The sequence below is a fragment of the Ochotona curzoniae genome, unplaced genomic scaffold, assembly GCF_017591425.1.
Source record: "Ochotona curzoniae isolate NIBS_2020 unplaced genomic scaffold, NIBS_Ocur_1.0 contig_2235, whole genome shotgun sequence".
NCBI lineage: Eukaryota > Metazoa > Chordata > Mammalia > Lagomorpha > Ochotonidae > Ochotona > Ochotona curzoniae.
The window spans coordinates 1,658,971-1,682,740 of NW_024465384.1; the positions used below are offsets into that span (position 1 = coordinate 1,658,971).

The window sequence follows — 23,770 nt, forward strand, 5'->3', positions numbered from 1 at the left end:
TTATTGAAAAGTTTATTTTAAAATACATACTTTTAAAAATAAGCAATCATGTTACCCATAAAATGTGAGACTCTTCTTACAAAGATCACTTTAATTTCACTCACTGTGTTACCTTTAATTTTTCAGAGCAACATTTTCCTCTAGAGAAGGGTCTCTAGTGCCCTCTGGTGACACTCTGTGATTGGCATGCCTGTTAAGGAAGCGCCTGGACAGTTACAGCCGGAATTACCAGTGACCATCCAAATTCGACAAGTGGTGATTCGCTGCATTTTTTTTCCTTTTGCCTATGGGAAATGCAACCCGAGGGGGTTGCCTTGATTTTGTTCCTCCCTGAGACTTTCAGTCAAGTTCCTGACAAAAATACCCTCTTCCTGAGTTTTCATCATCATCTTAAAAACAAACAAACAAAACCAGAAACTTGGAAAATCTCCAGTGATTCAAGTTATAATCCAGACCCCTCAGGCCAGTTAACTGCAAGTGGAAAGCATGCATGGTGCTCAGGCTGCGAGGAAAGGCCCTTGACTCTTCACCCAGTCTCTGTAACAGCAGCTGCCGGAACTCCAAGTCTACACTCTGCGAGGATCCGGTGTTTCCTTTCCCCATCCGGGGTCATCAGCAGAGTCTCAGCTCATTCTCCAGGCCAAACACCTTGGACTTGAGGCTCTTCAGCTCCCCTTGCAACTTGTGGGCCCGTCTATTGCTGTTACGCACTTCGCACAGAATGGCAAGATCCTGGTTTGCTCGGGCGTTCACTGTTGCCTAGAAATTGGGAAAAGGGGGTGAGCGATTATGGAGCTGGTTAGGGATGAGGGCTCAGCAGTTACAAACGCCGGGCTACACTGGCTTTCTCGTGGGATCCTTCGGATACAGGATACGTGCAACACTCAGCTGGTTCGGTAAAGAAGGCCAACAGAAAAGGCATGCGACTCTCTCTTCCCATGGGGAAGCCACGAGCTGCAGATCAATAAGCAGCCCACGGAGCGCAGGAAGGGGAGGCCGATGTGCCGAGCACTGGCCAGAACGACAGGAAGCGTCTCGACTTCCTAATTCACCTTGTTTGGAACACAGACACACAGGTCGCTGATCCAGCGGCTTTAGGATTTGCCTTGAGGCAACGTGAATTCGGAAAAAGTTGTGTCTGACTGGGGAAAATGACTTTATTACTTGATTACTCACTTTCCCAATGTGCAAAACATACAGGATTCTTTTGACCTTGAACGTGAAGCGAGCATGGGTTTCTGGTACGGCTAGATTAAGCACTTGAAGGTGCAGTGACCAACTACTTCAGCCTAATTTGGTTTTCCCTCCGGCACGCACCTGAGCTGATTTCCAGGGGGGCCTCACAGGATGGTTATCTGTTAGGGACCCGGCATGTCCCTGGGGGAGCCCTCCTCACCACGGCTCTTCACCTAACACCCTCTAACCCCTTGAGGGTGCAGTGGTTACCTTATACAGCATTTGCTCCAGATCTTTGAGTCTCTGTCGGAGTGCCTTAATGTCTGTCTTGAAGCCTTCAACTTCCAAGACCCGTCGATGCTCCAGGGCCTCGTAACGCCTCGTCATCACCTGTAACCGCTTCCCCATCTTGTTGGTGCGATCCTAAATGTGAGCAGAGGGGAGGCGTCAGTGACCATGATGGACACACCCAGGCCACCTGCCCTCCGGCTGCATCCGGAGCTGTCAACACTGTACCTTGAAGATCTCCATCCTCACTCCCTCCTCCTCACGGAGCCGGGCCAGCTCTTCCTCCAGGGAGATGCACTGCTCTTGGTACATGGTGGACAGCTTCTGCTCTTGTGCTAACTTATCCTTTAGGGACTGCGGGTCGAAAGGACACAAGCATTCGTGCTCACACCTTCAGTGTAAGTCATTCAAATGGCACTTAGGGGGTCAAAGCAAAGTGAGGGTTCCCAGAAGTACAATGTAAGTTCAAGAACAGGACAGCAAGGAATGTTCGAGAAGAAAGTCTCCCATTTCTAGACTATTCTGCTAGTCATTTCTCAAAAGTGTACATAGAAAAAAAATTTTCTTTATAAGATTTATTTTTATTGCAAAGTTAGATATACGAGAGGAGGTGAAGAGAGGAAGAGCTTACATCCAATGATTCACTCCCCAAGTGACCTCAATGGCCAGTGCTGAGCCGATCTGAAGCCAGGAGCCAGGAACCTCCTCCACATCTCCCACACGAGTGCAGGGTCCCGAGGCTTTGGGCCGTCATCCTCCACTGCTTTCCCAGGCCACAAGCAGGGAGCTGGATGGAAAGTGGAACTGCCAGGATTAGAACTGGTGACCATATGGGATCCTGGTACGTTCAAGGCGAGGACTTTAGCTGCTAGGCCACAGCGCCAGGCCCGAAAAACGTTTGGCTCTAGAAAGTTAACAGAGGGGCTCAGAGTTTCTCCAAAGTATGACAATATAATCTATGTTTGGGGCCACATTTCTGAAATGCTTCTTGAAAAATGAAAACACATCAGCCAAAACACACGTGTTCCACCGACCAGGTAAAAAGAAGCTGGTGCAATGGCTGAACTGGCTAATCCTTGCCTTGCAATGCCAGCATCCCATATGGGTGCCAGTTCTAATTCCGGCAGCTCCACTTCCCATCCAGCTCCCAGCTTGTGGCCTGGGAAAGCAGCAGAGGATGGTCCAAGGCCTTGGGAGCCTGAATCCATGTGGAAGATCAGGCGTAGTTCCTGGTTCCTGGCTTCAGTGTGCTTCTACCCCACCTATTGTGGTCATCAAGGTAGTAAACCAGTGGATTAAAGATGACGCCTCAATCTCTGTCTCTCTGTAACTCTGCTTTCCAATAAATACAACAAATCTTTCTTTCTTGCTAAAATAAAAAAAATCCTAGTGGTTGGCATTGTGGAATAGTGGGTTAAGCTGTAGCCTGCAGCTCCAGCATCCCATATGGGTACCGGTTCAAATCTCAGCTGTTCCACTTCCGGTCCAGGTCCCTGCTGCAGTTCCTGGGAAAGCAGCAGAGTGCCTGGGTCCCATCCATCCATGTGCAAGACCCAGAAGAAGCTCCCAGCTCCCGGCTTTGCCATGGCCCAACTCCAGCTGTGGTGGCCATTCTGGGAATGAAGCAGTGGATGGACAACCTCTAACCTCCATCTCTCTTCCCAACTCCCACTGCACCCCCGCCCTAATTCTGTGTTTCAAATAAACAAAATAAATTCACAAAAACAAACCAAAAAAAAACGCCTAAGTGAGATCTTGTTATCTTCTCATGCATAATCTTTGAAGATATGGCAGACGGTTCTGAACCCGAACCTCAATCTCAACCGGGTTGCAGCAAGCATGACAGAGCCTGCCCCGGGCTCCCCCTCAACTAGACACGGTTGTATGCAACGCCATGACTGCAGCATCTATCATTTTCTTGGTTCTTTGTTAATATTTCTGGTTTTCCCACTCATCAAAATGCAAATTCCGTGAGGCAACACTTTGTTTTCTGCCGCAGCTTAAGCCCAGCCTGAGACAGGAGTGCAATGAACGTGCCCGCGTGCACCACTCCGTCAACAGTCCAGTGCCTCCAACCCCCCAAGGCCACGGCCATCTCCTTGGGGCTGCCTCCGCAACAGCTTCTTACACTGCACGCACGGCTCTTGGACGACGTAAGCATGCTTGCACTCACAGGCTCTTCGAAATTCTTTGAGTTCCTTCCACTCCATGGGGATAAAAAAAAAAAAAATCAGCAATTTCCCTAAGGTGTACGACATTACCTTAATATATTCATTCTGAGGATGATGACCGTCATGGAAAACCGGCAGGACTTTTCCAACTTTATCTTCTTTCTTCTTACACTGTGCCCTGTATTCTTTAATCTTTGACAGCAAACGGTCCTTTTCGAGCATCCACTCCTTCTCTTTACTCTGGTTTTCAAACCTGAGTTGCAGAAAGTCTTTAGTGCTCTCATAGAGCAGCTCGTGGGTCTGATGCAGACTGAAACAAAGGGCACATGTGGTCACCAGGAGGCCTGCACAGCACATCTGAAGCACAGCTATTCCAAAAGGGAGGACATGGCTGCTTTTCAAATCGTACAGTAGAGAAGATCGGTAAGATATTACCAGTGGTTTTAAAAATCCTACCTATTTGACTAGACAAAGAACAATATATTTACTGATGTTCACTTGTATACAGATGTGTCTTTATAGATACACTTTCCAGGATGTTGACTTGAGGTTCCTCATTTATCTAGATTCTTATATTTTTAAAGATTGATTTATTTTTATTGGAAAGTCAGATATACAGAGAGGAGGAGAGAGAGAAGAAGATCTTCCGTCCGCTGATCCACTCCCCAAGTGGCCGCAACAGCTGGAGCTGAGCCGATCCAAAGCCAGGAGCCAAGAGCTTCCTCTGGGTCTCCCACACGGGTGTAGGATCCCAAAGCTTTGGGCCGTCCTCGACTGCTTTTCCAGGCCACAAGCAGGGAGCTGGATGGAACACAGGGTGGCCGGGACACAATCCAGTGCCCATTTGGGATCCCAGCAATTGCAAGACAAGGACTTTAGCCACTAGGCTACCAAGCCGGGCCTGAAGTTAGTCATTTATAAAGATTGCACAAAGGGCTGACACTGTGGAATGGTGCGTTAAGCCGCTGCCTGGGATGCCAGCTGGATTCCCAGCTGCTGTAATTCTGACCCAACTCCCTACTAGCGTGCTTAGGAAACCAGTGGAGGATGTCCAGTCCTTGGGTTTGTGCACCTCTGTGGGAGACCTGGAGGAAGCTCCTGGCTCCTGGCTTCAGCCTGACCAGCCTTGGCTGTGGTGGCCACTTGGCGTGTTGGCTGGCAGACAGATCTCATTCTCTACCTTTCTCACTAAATTTCTATAACTGCCTTTCAAACCAAGAAAGAAATCTTCATTAGTCTCTTAAAAAATAACTAAAATTCAATGAAAAATTAATATGCCGTACTCAGGGGCTGACACTGTGGCACAGTAGCTTAAACCGCCACTATGCAGTTGGAGACCTGGAGGTTCCACTTCAGATCCACCTCCCTGCCTCTAGTTTGGGAAAGCAGTGCGGGATGTCCCAGATCCCTGGGGCCTTATAGCTATGTGGGTGACCTGGAAGACGCTCTTGGCTCCTGGCTTCAGATCAGCCCAGTTCCAGCTGTTGTGACCACTTGGGGAGTTAAAAAGAGGATGGCAGATCCATCTTTCCTTTCCCTGTAACTGCCCTTTCAGATAAAAATACATAAATCTTGACAGAGAATACAATTAAAAAAAATGCAATAAACTGAAGAATGAGCGGCAGAGAGAGAATGGCTCCGAGAGGCTTCTCAGGCTACAATCCCTGTAGTTCTGGGTTAAGGAATGACGGGCAGGGGAGCTGAGGATGGCCCTGAAGGTGTAAGCTTGGCGCCTGACTGAATGTACTGCCATGATACCAAATGGAAACAAGAATGAGGTGATAGTGGGAGAGAGGCGAGGAGGAAACAGCCTGGCTCCAATAACGGGCACATTCGAGGCATTCCGATACATTTACCTGGAGATGCCGGCCTAGCACAGATGGGCCGAGGCTGCTCAGACAGATGGCAGAGTCTGTACAGACGGGTGCTGCGGAAATCCAGGAAGAGGTCCAGGAAGGGACAGCCACTGATGCCAGACACAGACAAAGAAACCAAGTACAGTGGAGAAAAGGAAAGACAGCTTGTCTTAGAAATTAGGAAATTGGGGTTCAGCATTGCAGCACGAAGCCTAAGCAATGGGATGCAGACATGCTATACTGCAGTGTGTGTCAGAGAGTTCTGGCTGCTCTGCTTTTGATCTGGCTCCCTGCTAAACACACCTGGAGAGCAGTGGAGAGGAACCAGAATCGGGGCTCCTGCACACGGGCAGGGAACCTGGATGGATTTCCTAACTCCAGCCGGGTCTAGGCTAAGCTGCTGTGGCCATCTGGGAAGTGAACCAGTGGGTGGTGACTCTGTCTTTCCCTTTCAGTCTACCAGGAAAGATGGAAGGAAGAGTGGAGAAGATGAAGGCAAGGAGAAAGGGGGAATCTTCAAAACTACTGTGGGAGTCAGCGCTGTGGCACAGCACAGGAAGCTGCCACCTGCAATGCGTCCCCTATGGGCACTGGTTTCTGTCACAACTGCTTCACTTCCAATCCAGCTTCCTGCTGATGGCTTGGGAAGAGCAACAGAAAATGGCCCATGTGCTTGGGCCCCTGTACCCATGTGTGAGATCTAAAGGAAGGTCTTGACTCCGGGCCTAGATGAGTTCTGCCATGTGGCTGTGGCCATCTGGGGAAGGAACTAATGGACAGAAAATTCTCTGTCTCTCTCTCTGTGTAACTCTTTCAAATAAATAAATAAAAACTTATGAGGTTTACTTATTTTTATTGGAAAGTCAGATATACAGAGAGGAGGAGAAACAGAGAAGAGGAGATCTTCTGTCTGATGGTTCACTCCCCAAGCAGCCGCAATGGCTGGAGCTGAGCTGACCCAAAGCCAGGAGCCAGGAGCTGCTTCCGGGTCTCCCACATGGGTGCAGGGTCCCAAGGCTTTGGGCCGTCCTCAACTGCTGTCCCAGGCCACAAGCAGGGAGCTGGATCAGAAGTGGAACCAGTGCCTATATGGGATACCAGCAGCATCTTCTACGGGGTGGAAGACTGGCCTGTTGAGCCATGCCACCAGCTCTAGGGACAGAACCTGAAGAGAGCTTTTTTCAATGTCCCTTTTAGTTCTAAAACGTTACATTGTTATTGTGTAAAACCATTGACTTTCAAGCCACTCAGAAAAAGGAAACAATTGTTAGGCACAGCTCTCCTCAACACTCACTTCTGGGTTAACTCTTTGATTCGGTCCTGATTTCTCTGGTGCTGAAGCTGGATTTCCTCGGTGCGGATCCGTCTGTCCTCCATGAGCCCTTCCACTTGGTCTTTAGAAAGCTTGGTCTGCTCTTCCAGCTGAGCCTGCAGGGCTTCCACCTAGAGAAGCAGACGGGTGAGCCCGAGAGGTATTCACTGCTATGACTCCTGACCGCCTACCGTCAGCAAAACCTCAGGGGCGAAAACCCACAAGCCAAACAGACTAAAAACACAGCAGTACCCTAGGCTGTAGGAAAAGCTCCACTCTGCTTCTCTTTATCTAAGGCTGTGCAACAGTAGCCTCTCTGTCCACACTGAGCCCTGCAGCTCCATCTCATCATAAAAGCTTAGAAAGTCCAGTTCCCCAGACTTCGAGTTGGGCTATTTCTGTTTCCCTTTTAAGAATGCCCTAGGTGCATGGAAATGGGTTCATTTCTGATTGAAAAAAAAAAAAAAAGACAGTAAACATGAATACAGTGCAGTTTATTTCTGAGTTGCTGTCATGATTTCACATGAAGGTGACCAAAGATGAAAAACCATCCTGTAAAACAACGGAGCGGCCCACCCCAAGGAGGACAAGCCCTTCAGTGCACCCAGATGAAAAGGCAAGGTGTCAGATGATGTCAGCTAAGGTTCTCTGCCTCCCTAGATATTAGAACTCAGGCCCTGAATCTACGGATGCAATCCCAGACGTCGACCTACTGGCATTTCTCTTTTCACCTCTGGGTCAATCTCAGTGTGAATTTTTTTCCTTTAGGATTTATTCATTTATTATTATTATTTTTTTGAAAGGCAGAGTCACAGAGATAAGAGAGGCAGACAGCGAGAGAGGCGAGCGCGAGAGAGAGAGAGTGTTCCATCTGATGGTTCAGTTCCCAAATGGCTGCAATGGCTGGAACTGGCCTGGTCTGAAAGCAGGAATTCTTCTAAGTCTTTGATGTGGTTGCAGGAGCTCAAAGACTTGGGCCATCTTCTGCTGCTTTGCTAGGCACATTTGCAAGGAGGTCAATTTCAAGTGGACAGCTGTGACTTGAAGAGATGCAGGCTCAAGCTAGTACAGCATGGCACCAGCCCCACGATGTAATCCTTATCTTGTGGAGGCTTTGTTGAAAAGGACTAAGCATATGAAAAAGTTTAGATCAGCACTTCCACAATGTTCAACCAGCAAGTAACCATTTTTAAAATGTAAGTTCCTGGAAATCAGGAACAACCTAAAATGTCTCCGTCACAGGATGCCTGTATGTGTTCTGTGTGTAAGATACTGTTGATAATGAGAGTATGCTATAAAAAGCTAATTTAGGCGATGACAGTTATGGTATAGCAGCTAAAGTCATGTTTACAGCATCCTGTATGGGTGGCAGTTTCAAGTCCCAGCTGCTCCACTTCCCACCCAGCTCCCTGTTATTGTGCCCAGGAAAGCAGCAGCAGATGACCCAGCAGCTGCATGGGTCTCTGCGTCCACATGGGAGGTCAGGATGAAGGTCCTGGCTCACAGTTTCTGAATGATGCAGTGTTGGCTATTGAAGCCATTTGGGGAGTGAATCAGTGAATGGATTTTCTTCTTTCTTTCTGCCTTTCAAATCTTAAAAAAGAAAAGAAAAGAAAAGAAAAAAACACAAAAAACTGCCCCCCCCCCCCAAGAAACACATTAAACAAAAAAATCAAACCTTGATGATTAGAAATCATCCTGGTCTCCTGGCACAAACACCCCCATGTTACCTGCAGCGTGAGTGTCTGCAAGTCTCTGTGGTTCTGCTCAGAACTTTCTTCTTTCTCCCTCACTGCTGGTCTCTTTTTGTTTACTTTAGGATCTACAATAGAAAACAGGAAAGTCCATCAAGAGACGCCAGCATTGCTATTCCAAGGGCAGCTGACCTACAACTGAAATAAAGGAAGAAAAAGGCACATTTACCGGAGATATCATTTTTCAAACAGGAATTTCCATAAGGGAATTCTGCAGGATTTCACTTGGGAAATCAGACTCGTCTTCCAGCAGAATCAAATACAAACCCTTGGGGTTGTGTCTATTAAGTCTTACTTAATCAGAATAGGTAAACAAGAAGAAAGGCTAAATTTGAGCACTTTAATTGTAACATATCAAACCATTTTCAACAAACAAGGTTAACTTGAAAAAGACGCAATTTGCCCTAGCTGTAGGCAACTGCCTAGATTGCATTATACCTAGCAAAGTGTTACACTGCTGGGAGAAAAGCACCTAATAGCTGACAGGCATCCTGGGCCTGGCTGATGCCAAACTTATGTTAACTATACCAGTGTGCCAGCCCAGTCACCTACCCCATTTTCTTTCTTTTTTCTTCTCAGGGAACTTGCAGGTAAATGAGGGGACTGAGACTGGGTGGTTAAGAGGAAGGAAACTGGAGGACCTTTCGAGGCCAAACCAACACACCTGCTCATGTGGGAGACTTGACCTGGGATGGTTAATATCAACCACTGCCTTCCAGTGCACACAAGAGCCACAGCTGGGGGCCTGCCTGGCAAGACTCGACCACAGTACCTGCTGGTGTGTGTCAGGACAGAATATGGACCATATTAGGCTGGGCTATGCCACTAAGCAGCTCATGAGAGCAGATTTTGTAGGGGATCATGGGCTCACCCCTGTGGGACTGCTATACCAGCTGGTTTGCTTGAGGGGTGGGAGTGGTGACAGGCATGACCATTAAATTCACCAGCATGCATAGACATGGGATTGGGAACAGGAAGGGCTGGTCCAGGCTGTAACACCAGCAGGCACACCCAAGAATTGGGTATGGGGCAGGCCAGGCTGCAACATCTTGCCAGCACACACAAAGGCAAACGCTGGGGGGCAGACTGTGCTGGGTAAGGACCTAGCACCTGCTGGCACATGTGATAACTGAGTCTGGGAGTGGGCCTGGGAGGGGGCGGATCTTGGGGAATTCTCCAGGTAAGCGGTCATTCCCACTAGTGAGCCTGTCAGCAAGTGTATGGGTTGGCTCTGGAGGGGCAGACCAGGCAGGGCTAGGCCAAACTACAGCATATTGGCATGCACAGGGGCCAGAAAGGGGAGCTGGCAATGCCAGCTAGTTTAGACTGTCACATCTACTGGTTTGCATGAAAACCAGGCCACGCAGAACTAGGCTGCAGCACCCACAGTGAGAGTTGGGATCCGGGGCAGAGGGAAGGCGGGCCAGGCTGTAGCATTTAATGGCAGAGGCCAAGATGGGTGATGGGTTAGGTTGGGCTGGGTCGGAGCAACCCCTGGCACATGCAAAATCCGTGGCTGGGAACAACCTTGGTAGGGAGCTAAGGGGATGCCTCACCTGAGCTGTAATTACCACTGGTGAGCACAAGAGCCAGAATGGGGACAGAGAACTGGGCTGGACATGGCTGCAGTACCCCTCAGCAGGTGCGTAGACTGGGTCTGGGGTATGCCAGACTGGGCTAGGTTCTACCACCTGCTGAAATATGTGAAAGCTGACTGGGCTGTACCAACCAACACTCAACAGCAGGAGCAATGGTCCAGCAGGACAATGCCCACAGCTCCCCTATTAGGCTTGCCCCGTCCTGAGTCTTAAATGCGGTGGTGGGAGCTGTGGCCCAGATTGGTATATCTCGTCTCACCTCAGCATTCACCAGTGGGTGCAGCAGCTTTGGCCTGGCCTGCCCTTGGTTCAAACCCAGCCCAGCCAGGTCCCAGTCCTGGCCGTAATATGAACTGGCTGGTGTTGTGGCCCAGCCCATCCTGTTCTGCACCCCATACTGCTTCTCACATCTGCTAGTGGGTGTTGTAAACTGGCCCAGCCTAGCTCACCCCCAGACCTGAGCCACATATATGCCAGCGGGCACTGTAAACTGGCTTGGTCTAGGCTGCTCCTAGCCTTGGTTCTTGTGCTCACCTGTAGGGACTGCATCCTGACAGAGGAGTTCCCTAAGATTTCTATTAAGTCACATTCCGGTGGCAGATCTCAAGCACACCGGTGGGCAGTTCAGGTTGGGCAGGACTACAAAGCCCACTGGCAGGAAGAGAGTGAAGCTGAGCTAAGTAATCATATCCACTGGTGCATGGATGAGCCAGAATAAGCATAGGCTGATTGGATTTTGCCGTGGGGGGCTAGTGCTGTCAGGCTAGACTACAGAACTACTCACAAAGTACAACATCTGAGGCTTAGAAAAGGCCTAGTAGGCAAATTGTGGCAACCCCCTCTGATGGGTGGCAGCTCCCACTGGTGATCATCAGAACCAGGGCTGGAGGTGGGCCTGGCTAGACAGGCAGTGGTACCCACCAGCATGAGTGTAGACTGGACAATGGAGTCGGTTGGGTTGAGCTAGACTGCAATGCCCATTGAGGTATATGAGAGATGAATGGGATGTGGGACAGACTGGGCCAGTCTGCTACACATATTGGCATATGCAGAGGCTGGAGGCAGGCCTGATGGGGGTTGTTAGGGGTTGCTCTGAATAGGCTGCAGTTCCTGCTGGCATACCTGAAGGTCAAGTGTGTGATGGGCAGAGCTGGGCTGGGCCATAGCATCCATTAGTTTATGTATGAGATGGGGCTAGGGACAGAACAGACCAGGTGACTACAACCACTAATGTGTATGCGTAGGCTGATGTGGGTGATGGCCTTGAGCTGGACTCCGCACTGGCTGGCACAACGCAGGAGTCAGGTTGGGGTCACCTCTGGTGAGGCTTCTTTGGGGAGCTAGATATCACTGGACTCTGAACTCCAACCACCGTTAAAACCATAGGATATGTGGTCTGACTGTGGAGTACATATGTCAGAACAGGATCTCCACAGCTGCCAAGCCTGTGCAGCAGATGGCATGCCTGGATGCTCATTGGGGACATGACGACCAATTGATTGAGGCCTGCAGAGGACAGCAAGTACCATGGAGTACAGAACAAACTGGACAGCTCTCCCGGGGGGGTATCTGGGCTAATAGAGACTCTAAGGTGGACTGTGTGAGCAAATAGAACTTGGAAGGATTTTGTCAACCTTGGAGCAATGAAAGCAACAGCAACTCAGAACTATAGTATCCTTGGAACATGTTCCACATTGGGGACCCTGGAGTGATCCCATTCCTGAGTACTGATGAGGCTGGGCTGCCGGAGGAGGGCCTCTCCCCTTCTCTGCCCAGACACAGAAAGAAAAAAGGAGATTGGCGGCAGCTGTCTCATCAACTTTCCCCCATTGCTTGACACTTCCCACCCTAATTGGTGGTCTACATGATAACTGGTCCTCTCAATTATCATGTAAGATCATGTAAGATCTGGGATTATCAGAGGCACCATTATGAACATGAGTTTTCACAGGATAGGAGAAAAATTCTAATTATTTGCAATGTCGTCTTCAATCCTGCATCAGTCAGAATTTCCAGCAACACAGCTGTTACCTGCAGTGGAAGCTGAAGATCCATTCTGCTCACCCACACCTACAGTCTGGATGGTCTTTTGGAAAATGCTGACCTAAGATGCAAAACACGTGCATAAGCAGCCTTTCCGTAAATGTAAGATTCTGCTTTGTAAATGCCTGAGTTCTGCAGCTCAAACATCGAAGTTGGTGAAAACCGAAAATAATCATGAAGATAATCATGCATGTGAGAGCCCATGAGGGCCAAGGGTTACAATGGATACAACTCAGTATTGATGAATAAACTAAAACAGGAAAAAGTATGCAAAGAAAAATACAAAAACACAGTAATGTTAAGCACATAGTTTCAAGTAACAACAAAAATATGCCACAAGCAAGGAGATGGATGGGAAGTGGAGCATTCCAGACATGAACCAGCACCCATATGTGATCCCAGTGCATGCAAGACATGGATTACATCAATACATTATCGTGCAGGGCCCCAAACTTCACAGTTTTTAAAAAAGATTGATTTATTTCACAGGTAGAATTACAGAAAGAGAGGTAGAGACAGAAAGAGATCCTCCCATATGGCGTTGGTTCGTGTCCCAGCGGCCCCACTTCCCATCCACCTCCCTGCTTGTGGCCTGGGAGAGCAGTCGAGGATGGTCCAAAACCATGAGACCCAGCACCCGCGTGGGAGACTTGGATGAAGCTCCTGGCTCCTGGCTTAAGATCAGCCCAGCTCAGTTCTGGCTGCTGCTGCCACTTGAGGAACGAACCAGCAGATGGAAGATCTTTCTCTCTGTTTCTCCTTCTCTCTGTAAGTCTGCCTTTCCAATAAAAATAGATAAATCTTTTTTAAAAATACATGTATTTATCTGTTTGTTCAAGTTGAAAGCAGAGAGAGAAACAGAGAGAGCGCTTCCATCTCCTAGCTCACTCTGACTGCCTGCAACAGTCAAAAGCAGGATTGCCAGGAACTCAATCCACGTTTTTTACATGGGTTGCAGACACATAAGTTCTAAGATTTTTTTTTAAGATTAATTTGTATCGTGAAGTAAGATATACATAGAGGAGGAGAGAGAGAGAGGAAGATCTTCCATTCAGTGATTCACTCCCCAAGCAGACGCAATGGCCAGAGCTGAGTTGATCCAAGCCAGGAGCCCAGAGCCTCTTCCGGGTCTCCATGCAGGTGTAGGGTCCCATGGCCTTGGGCTGTCCATGAAGGATTTCCCAGACCACAAGCAGGGAGCTAGATGGAAAGAGGGCTGTTGGGATTAGAGCTGGTGCCCATATAGAATCCTGGCACATTCAAGGCGAAGACTTTAGCCTGTAGGCTACTGTGCTGGGCTTATCACCCAAGTTCTTAGTCATTGCCTATTGTTTCCCTGGTGGCACATTAGCAGAAAGCTCAATCAGAAGTAGAGCAAGGACTCAAACTATGCACTTCAACAAAGGATGCAGGTGACCCAAGTAGTATCTTGTCCATTGAGAGAAATGACCCAAAATTATTAATGATTTAAAATAGGGAAGAGTACCACTTGTATGCGGCTGATTTCTGATTGGCAGATTTACAGAGAGAAGGTGATAGACAAAGATCTTCCATTCACTCATTAACCCTCTAAATAGCTGTAATGGTCAAAGCTGAGCCAAACCAAGGCCAGGAGGCAGCAACCTTTTCTGGGTTTCCCACAAGGGTACAGGGTTCCAAGAAGCTGGGCCATCCTCTGTTGCTTTCCCAGGCTATAAACAGAGAGCTGGATCCGAAATGGAGCAGCTGAGACATAAACTGGTGCCCATACGGGATGCTGGCACTTGAAGGTGGAGGGTTAGACTGTTGAGCCAAGGCACCAGCCTCTGCACTTTGCTTTTATTAAATGTTTGTAATCAGTTTCAGCAAAGATCATAACACTTAAGTACCAGGGACTGGCATTGTGGCATATTGGGTAAAGACATTATCTGTCTTTCCATAGGAGTGCCAGTTCGTAAAGAATGGAGGATGGCCCAAGCTTCTCTGCTTTAGAAAAATGGGTTCTAAAAAAATGCTATTTTCCAAAGATGTTGGAGAAAATCTTAAAAAAAACTTAGTTTTAAAGATTTATTTAGGGCCCGGCGCGGTGGCGCAAGTGGTTAAAGGTCCTCGCCTTGCACGCCCTGGATCCCATATGGGCGCCGGTTCTAATCCCGGCAGCCCCGCTTCCCTTCCAGCTCCCTGCTTGTGGCCTGGGAAGGCAGTCGAGGACGGCCCAAAGCTTTGGGAACCTGCGCCCGCGTGGGAGACCCGCAAGAGGCTCCTGGCTTCGGATCGGCATAGTATCGGCCCGTTGCGCTCACTTGGGGAGTGAATCATCGGATGGAAGATCTTCCTCTCTGTCTCTCCTCTCTGTATATCCGCCTTTCCAATGAAAAAATAATAAAAATAAATCTTTAAAAAAAAAAAAAAGATTTATTTATTTGAAAGGCAGAGTTACGGAGAGCAGGGACACATAGAGAGATCTTCTATCCACTTTGTCCCCTGGGGTCTGCAATTTCATCCAGGTTTGCTATTTGAATGGCAGGGGTTTAAGTACTTGGAGCATCTTCCATTGCTTTCCCAGGTGCATTAGCCAGGGAGCTAGATTAAAGCAGAGCAGCCAGGACTTGAACTGGTGCTCATATATCATGGCAGTGTTTCAGGAAAACTCAGGACTATGATGGCTGTCCAGGGACAGAAACCGCCCTGATGACGGATGCTAGCTCGTACTTACTCTGTTAGGGCCACACTGATGGTGCTTGTATCACAGATGACTTACTTTGTGGGGAGGCTCCTTATAAAAATAGGTCACTTCTCCAGTGTCTGTTCCCACAAGAGCCAAGAGATTCTGAATCTTTTTCTTGTCTTCTAGCTCCCTACGTTTTGAACAGAAAGAAAACACACCGTGAATAACCTTTTCTGTTTAAAGGATTTCCCTCATTACTTGATTCTAAAATAGTCAGCTCGAGTTAAACATGCATGGGATCCACCTTAGACCTTAGCTGTGTTGCAGGCATTCCCACTGAGGCATCTGGAGGGAAGCAGTCAGGAAATGACTTCTTCTGGACAGGAGCAGCAGAGGCCACTGAGGTGTGCTGTGCGGGCAATGCTGCCCTCAGACAGCTCAATTCCCCTCCAGAATTGCCTCACGGAGGTCAAGGGAGAAAGCAGAGGTGGGACTCAATTCATGACGTGAGCATCCCAAGTGGTGGCTTACCTTGCTGTGTCACAATGCCCAACCCAGAAACTTCTTTTGTTTTAATTACTTTGGAGTATATCTCTTCTATCCAGTACCTGATTCTCAGCCGATCATTTTCTGAATAGAGGCGTAAAACATGTTCCCGCTCTTGGTAGAGGCACAACTGCATGTCACTCAGCGCTTTCTGCAATTCAGCAATCTCTTCCTCCCTCTGCTGCAAATCCCATTCCAGTTTATGCTGCACAAACAGTAAGACAACTGAAGTCACTGGATTTCAAAGAGGGTATTGCTTCCTGGATACGAAGCAGGCCATGCAGAGAAAGCAGATGATTTCACTAACGCAAAATAAAAGTGACAGCCACAGACTGTGTTTCAAGCTACAGGACGCGTGTGAAACTGACATCTTTTTACAGACTGTAACCCCCGAAATGCCATATGATTCACTTGCTTCATTTCTATATTTTTAGCAATGCCTGTAATCAGCATCAGCATGACCCTGATCACGGCGAGACTCAGGTGCAGACAAGGAAATCAGTCATCCCTCAAGGGAAGCGCATGCGCTACATCTGGCCTGAAGGAGAGTACAGCAGGGCTCTGAGGGCTGTGTGTGAGGCTCAAGATGGACAAGCGCAACAGCAGGTATGCTAGGAAGACGGGGCAGTTTACATAGATCCAAAAGAGAGCCTACGTGAGTGTTAAAAAGGAAGGCAGTTGGGGCCTGGCACAATAGCCAAGTGGCTAAATCCTTGCTTTGCAAATGCCGGGATCCCACAAGGGCCCTGCATCCTGTCCCAGCTCCTCCACTTCCCATCCAGCTCCCTGCTTGTAGCCAGGGAAAGCAGTGGAAGATAGTGTAAAGTCTTGGGACCCTGCACCCATGTGGGAAACCTGGAAGAAGCTCCTGGCTTCAAATCAGCTCAGCTCTGGCTGTTGTGACCATTCAGGGACTCGTGGGTACCAGGACTGGGGACTGGCCATATCAGGATGGGCCATGATATCTGCAAGATCCAGAACTGGGAGTGGGCCTAGTAGGGGAACCTGGGAAAGCCCCTGTTAGGCTACAGCTTTTGCTGGTGAGCACAAGAGCTAGGGCTGGAACAGGCCCGGCCAAGCTGGGCTGCAGCATCTATTGGCACGTGTGTGAGCTGGGTCTGGGAGAGGGCCAGCTGGGCAGTCCACAGCACATACTGGCATGAGTGAAGACCAGGAGAGAGTGCAGGCCAGGCTGGGTTGGACTGTAACACCTGACAGATCACATGACAGCTAGGGCTAGGCCAGGATAGGCTAGGCTGGTCTACCCAATGGCAAGAACCAAACTGTGAGGAGAGAAGGGGAGAGGGCTGGGCTGAGCCAGGCTGCAGCACCTTTTGTTGAATGCAAAGACCAGGGGTGGACCATCTCAGACTAGGCCACAGTATCCAGTAACACACAAAAGACCTGGGGCTGGGACAGGGTAGGCTAGGCTGCTCCATCTGCTGGCATGCAAGAGCCAGAATCGGTGCCTTGTGGCCAGGCTAGGACATAGTAACTCCTGGCAAATGTAAGAAATGGGTGCAAGTCATATCAGAAGGCTGAACCACAGTACCTTCTGACAGGCACAGGATCCAGAGCTGGGAGGGGACCTGGTAGTGAAACTGTGGGCACTCCTCTGCTAGGCTGCAGCTCCTGCTAGTGAGCATGGGAGCCAGGGCTGGTGGTGGACTGAGTTGGGCAAGGTGGCAGCACCTGTCAGCACGTGTGTGTGTCAGGTCTGGGAGCAGGTAGGGCTGAGCTAAGCTGCAACACCAATGCATGTGCAAGAAAGCCAGATGGGATGCAGTATAGATCAGGTTAAGCTGCAGCATTGGCTGGTTGCATGAAAACCCAGCCTGTGGTAAGCTGGACTGAGCTAGTCGCAGAATCCATAAATTTATGTGAGAGAGGGGCTGGGGGCAAAACTGACCAGGCGCTGCATCCACTGGCATGTGCACTGGCTGGTGCAGAGAAGAGTCAAGTGTGAGGTCACCCCCAGCAAGGTTCCTTGGGGGACTCTCCAACCAGATGACTGGACTCAGACCCCAGCCACATAGGGAAAATCACAGGATGCATGGTCTGACCTTTGAGTGCATGGCATCAGGACTGGCCTCCTCAGTTGTTGATGCCCAGCATAGTGGACAGCATGCCCAGATGCACATCAAGGACATGATGGCCAGCTCATCTAGACCAGCAGAGGACATCAAGTGCCTTGTGAGAGGATGGGAAAACAGAACAGGTTGGACTACTCTCCTGATCATGCTTGGCAACATGTTCCTGGGCTTGCAGATAAGCTAAGGTGCAATTGGTCAGCCAACAGACCTTGCAAAGATTTTCTCAACCCTGATGCAACAAAGCAGACAACATCTCAGAACTACCAAAACCACTCAAGGAACATCGTTGGAACAACTCTTCCTCACATCGGGGTCTCTGGGATGTCATCAAATGACCATCCCCCCAGTTTCCATCTTTGAGTGCTGTTGTAGTTTTATAGCAATGAGTGACCTACTCTCTTTCCATCCCTGTGGATACAGAAGAAAAAAATTTGAAATATTCATCCCATCCACTTTCCTCCGTATCCGGACCTTCTGCACCCTAACCAGAGACCCACATGGGCAGGTATCCCTCTCAACTTTATGAACTATGTTAAAAATAAAACATCCAAAAAAAAAGGAAAGGCAATATTGTTACATGCTGCAAGTTGGGCAAAACAGAGGACTTCAGGCTAGCTGAAACACGCCAGTCAAAAAGAAAAACACCCTAAGAGTCCACGTACATAAAGCAGCTGAAGTACTCAAATTCACGAGGGTAGCAAGCAGCTACAGGATAAAGTGGCAGAAACAGGCAGAAATGGAAATTTATTTAATAGGACAGTTTCATTTTCCAGGATGAAAAAGTTCTGCCACCCACAGAGGCACGAAGGGCTTCTACGACAGCAGTGGTATGGCACCCCATGAGAGGCAGCTGCTTGGATGCTCATGGGACCGAGCAGAAACACCTCTGAAACAGCAACACAGTTTTGCAAAAGAAAAGTTCTGGAGATCAGTTGCACAACAATATAAAAATACTCCACACTACTGAAGTGTGCACCTACAAGTAACTAAGACAGGGGCTGGCCTTGTGCGGCAGCTGGCAAAGCTGCTATGTGCAGTGTCAGCATCCCGTATGGCTCCTGCTTCCAGTAAGCACTGGTATCTGGGGAATGACTCGGTGGATAGAAGACCTCTCCCTTGTTCTGCCTTTCAAATACGTAAAATGAATCTTAAAAAAAAAAAAGTAGTTAAGATGATTTAAAAAACATAAAGGAATAAAGTATAAGAAAAGGGGGAAGGTTAATTTGCATCTGTATTGCTTCAAATTAGGAATAACAATATCATGGATAATGGATATTTAAATGTTTCCATTTATTTATTTGTTTGTTTATTATTTTTATTTGAAAGAGCAGATCTACAGAGAAGAAGAAGAGACAGAGAAAGATCTTCCATCCACTAGTTCACTCCTCAAATAGTTGCAACAGCAGGAGCTAAGTCAATCCAAAGGCTGGAACCAGGAGCATCTTCCAGGTCTCCAGGTCTCCCACATAGGTATTGGGTCCCAAGGCTCTGGGCAGTCCTCTACTGCTTTCCCAGGCCAAAAGCAGTTAGCTGGATGAGACATGAAGCAGCCAGGACATGAACTGGTGCCCAGATAGGATCCTGGTGTGTTTGCAGTTCAGGATTTGGCCACTGAACCATCACTTCGGGCCAATCATCTTTCTCACCTGTCCTTCACAAGCTTCCCTGTAGAGCTCCAGTTTCTTCAGTAGGTCCTCATTTTCTGTCTCACACTCAGCCATCTTCTTTTGATAATACGCCAGAAGCTCCTGAGATGGGCAGAGGACAGCCAGACGATCTTGGACAGAAGGCAAGGGAGTTGACTCCACTGAGTCCGCCATTCCCTGCCACCTGGTGCGATCACTGATGTCAAAGGAAGCATTGTGTTAAGATGCAGTTGTTAGTCTATGGGACACACTTATTAGCCTCTGGACATCTATGAGACACAGCTTTTTAAATAAAAAGTATTTTGTGTCTGTGTTCTTAAAGTGCTTCCAATTAGGGTGCTCCCACAGCCTGACAGTTTAATGTTAGAGGTTTGTGAATCATTTCGTGACCTGTCACGTATCAGTGATTCAAAATATATTATATGTATTCACAATACATGTAATGAGTATAAAAAGCATTATAAAAGAGAATACATGAAGCTTCTTCAAAAAGTTCATGGGATACACTTGTTAAAAATAAGCATGGGCTTGGTGTGGTGGCCTAGCAGCTAAAGTTCTCGCCTTGAGCACGCCAGTTCTAATCCTGGCAGCTCCACTTCCCATCTAGCTCCCTGCCTGTGGCCTGGGAAAGCAGTTGAGGATGGCCCAAAGCCTTGGGACCCTGCACCTGCATGGGAGATCTGGAAGAGGATCCTGGCTCCCGGCTTCGGATTGGCTCAGCTCCAGCCATTGCGGCCACTTGGGGAGTGAACTATTGGACGGAAGATCTTCCTGTCTGTCTCTCCTCCTCTCTGTATATGTGACTTTGCAATAAAAATAATAAAAAAAAAATTTAAAAAAAGCATGGACCTCAAAATATTTGTCGCCAAAAAGCTTTTGACTCAGTTTTCTAAGAAGATTTTGAGGTTTCCTTATAAGAAAGATTACATTATCAGTTAAGAACCTTAGTACTGTAAGACACTTAGCAATGGAAGCCACCATGCTGGATCCTAGGACCTGAAACACAAGAACTCTGGCCAAGTGACTCCATGTCACAAATGGCAAGAATGATTAAGGCTAGACAAGGAGTTTTTGTCTGTTGGCTTACTTCTGGCAAACAAGAGTCTTAAGCTTCCCAACAGAAGTCAAAAAACAAACGGTGTACAAGTAGAGAAAGCTTTATGTAAAAATCACTCCAATCTGGCTGTCTGCAATACACAACAGAACAAAATGGCAGAGTGGAGAAACTTTATTCTGGGAGGCCAGAGTTATAGCTAATGGAAAAATAATTTTTTTTTCAATATTTACTTTGTTTTTATTTGAAAGGTTAGAGTTATAGACAGGAGAGAGAGGGATGTTCCATCTGCTGATTCACTCCTCAAATGGTCACAACGGCCAGAATGGAGCCAATCAGATGCCAGGAGTAAGGAGCCTCCTCAGGGGCTCCTACAAAGGTGTAGGGGCCCAAGGACGTGAGCAACCTTCCGTTGCTTTCCCTGGCCATTAGCAGGGAGCTGGATCAGAAATGGAGTAGTAGGTGTTCAAATCAGGCATTCAAATATGATTATCCCAAGCGGCAACTTCTATGTTAAACGCCTTGCCCTGCAAACATTCACTTGGAAGTAAGCAAGAATGGAAAAAGAACAAAATTTGTTCTTAACTTCTATGAAGAAAAATACCTAACATGTCTTTAATCATTAAAATGTTATGATAGAAATATTATTTTACTTAGTGTTTCACATTTTTGGAGGTGGTTGCCTTATAACAATACCAAAAGCACAGGTGAACAGATAAAATAAGAGGTACCGGGCCTGGCACAATGGTTCAATGGCTAAGTCCTCATCTTACAGGTGTCAGGATCCCACGTGGGCATCAGTCGTGTCCCGGCTGCCCCGCTTCCCATCCAGCTCCCTGCCTGTGGCCTGGGAAGGCAGCAGAGGATGGCCCAAAGCAGTGGAACCCTGCCCCCTCATTGGGGACCTGGATGAGGCTCTGGCTCCTGACTTCAGATCTGCCCAGCTCTGGCAATGGTGGCCAGCTGGGAATGGAATATTCTTTCTCTCTGTCTCTACTTCGCTACATAAATCTAAACTGCCTTTTCAATAAAAACAACAACAAAAATTTCAAATAATTCATTTCTTTTAAAAAAAAAAAGGTACTTGTGACATTCTGCAGGTGAGAGCCATGGCACGGAGGGGAGAGGAAGACGAGGAAGATGTGCCCGGCAGCAAGCTGATGGCAAGACCAAGATTAAACGTCTCATGTTAGGGCTCTGCCTGCTTCCTCTGTATTCCAGCACCCACTGACACTGGGCCCATTCAATTCAACAGCACTCACATAAAAAGTCATTATTTTAAAATTTAAATTCTGCATACCAGAGAGATGAGAGTTAATATAATTCCAACAATGATTGAAGAAACAAAGCTCTTTTTAGCTCCTATGCTGATTCAGACTAAAAACTACAGGTGTCTCGAATCCTTAATTTAACAATTCCAAAATCAGTGAATGTCTTACTTTGTGTAGACAGGAGTACGTGTCGGGGTGAAGTTCATGCTGTCAAGTCACACCTATCAAACACACAGAAATTTATAATGAGGAACCAAGAACAGAATAATAAATACACTATAGGATGTAGAAACTGGTTTCCTCCCCAACATCCTAACCGCCTGCCACAAAGAACATGAAACTATGAAATTGAGTGTTTTGGCCCAACACAGTAGCCTAGTGGTTAAAGTCCTTGCCTTGAACGCACCAGGATCCCATATGATTGCCGGTTCGAGTGCCAGCGGCCCTGCTTCCCATCCAGCTCCCTGCTTGTGGCCTGGGAAAGCAGTCAAAGGTGGCCCAAAGCCTTGGGATCCTGCACCCATGTGGAAGACCCAGTAGAGGCTCCTGCCTCCGGCTCAGCACTAGTTGTGGTGGCCACTTTGGATGGAAGCTCTTCCTCTCTATCTCTCCAACTTTCCAATAAAAATAAATAGATCTTAAAAGAGAGCGAGAGAATTTTCTTTTTATTAGCTTCGATGTGGGCTACCTTAGTAGTCGGCTTCACCTATCCATTCTGCTTTGGAGCAAGTCATGAGATGACGTCATGTCCTGTTCTGGGGTTTTTCTACCTGGTATGTCCACTTACAATATGACTGTCGGGAGAACGATGCTGTGGGCCAGTGTGAACAGAGAACAGCTCCTCTGTTAATTCTGTATTATACTGCCTTCCTGCCCCGGGCTCCTCAGCACCCCGGGCTCCTCTCTGCTTGAACTCGGTCTTCAGCTTATCTCCCTCTTATTCTGTCAATGTACCCACATACTCTTTGTTTCCAAGAGCTTTTTCTTTTTCCTTTTGTCCCTACTGAAACAATTCCTTTTACAATGCTCCAATTTCTACACACCTAAATCTAGGCTGTAAATGAAAACTTTGATCGCATCTTCTGATCTCTCCGTGACTTCCGCTATCCAAATGAATTCTCCAGACTTTCCAACTGCAACAGGACACTGGTCACTCCTTGTTGCTACGGCTCCTCTCACGGACAGCGTCATAACCTACTATTGCAATTCTCCAAGGATCTATGGATAAACGAATGCGTTCCAGCCAGCTCCTATTCTTGCTGAGAAATCGCTTTTTGGAGATTTTCATTAGCAATTACCATTTACTCAGCATTTCAACTGTACTACTTACTCCAACAACTTAAGTATCTTTTTTTTTTTCCCCACTACATTTCACAAATGAGAAAACTGAGGCTTAGCCTGGATTGGGGAGGACCCGGTAGCCCGCCTGTCCTTTCGCAGAGTCGAATTTCCCATTTCGGGTCGCCGGCCACTCTGAGAACCTCCGGATTCCAAGTTCACGTACCTCCCTTCCACGCCACATCACACAGCTACTTCCGAATTACCAGACTCTCTCCCAAGCCCTCGATCCCTGACTCCGTCACCCGAAGCCCAAAAACACACACTCACCACACAAAATGCCTCCGAGTCGCGGAACCCAACTGAAAAACAAAAGTCAAATAAGGGAGCGTCGCGGCGCCACCCACAGATCCGTCCTATAGCACACTATGTTACGCAGCCCTTCGGGATGCGCACCAATAGCAACGTTGTTCACACGGAAGCAACTCCCATCGTGCCTTTCTTCGAGGGGACCTCCCCGCGCAAAGGACGCCGGGCAGTGTACTTTTTCTTCGTGGCACACCCCTCTGTGGGCTCACTCCTCTTCCCGTTCCTGGTCCGCTCCCTAAGTGCTCACAATGGCTTCGACTGAGAAAGCCCTAATAGGAGCTGGGAACTTAGTCCACGTCTCCCCTGTGAGTGGCAGGAACCCGAATAATGAACCGTAAGTGCTGCCTCCTAGAATCTGCATTGGCGGGAAGATGGCATCAAGGGTCAGAGCTGGGTCCCAGGGCGGTACCTTAAGTCTTCACCTTGTACATGCCCGGGATCCCATTGGGCGCCGGTTGTAATCCCAGCTGCTCCACATCCTATCCAGCTCCCTGCCTGTGGCTTGGGAAAGCAGTCTAGGTTGGCCCAAAGCCTTGGGACCCTGCACCTGTGTGGGAGACCCGGAAAAGGCTGTGGGCTCCTGGCTTCGGATCAGCTCATTTCTGGCCGTTTTAGCCACTTGCGGAATGAACCAGCAAACTGAAGATCTTTGTTTCTCCTCTCTGTAA

General features: G+C 48.1%; 1 protein-coding gene across 1 annotated transcript; it reads right to left on the reverse strand.

Moving 5' to 3' along the window:
- Window positions 1–23,148, reverse strand: CCDC77 (coiled-coil domain containing 77). Its single transcript, XM_040972198.1, has 12 exons — window positions 23,064–23,148; window positions 21,624–21,676; window positions 19,131–19,326; window positions 15,454–15,596; window positions 14,939–15,035; window positions 12,187–12,259; window positions 8,534–8,625; window positions 6,786–6,934; window positions 3,726–3,945; window positions 1,693–1,818; window positions 1,447–1,599; window positions 1–759 (listed from the first exon to the last, which is right to left on the reverse strand). The coding sequence occupies exons 2-12, from the start codon at window positions 21,659–21,661 to the stop codon at window positions 613–615; spliced, it is 1,434 nt and encodes a 477-aa protein (XP_040828132.1). The 5' UTR covers window positions 21,662–21,676; window positions 23,064–23,148; the 3' UTR covers window positions 1–612.
- Between the last annotated feature and the right edge of the window lie 622 nt (window positions 23,149–23,770).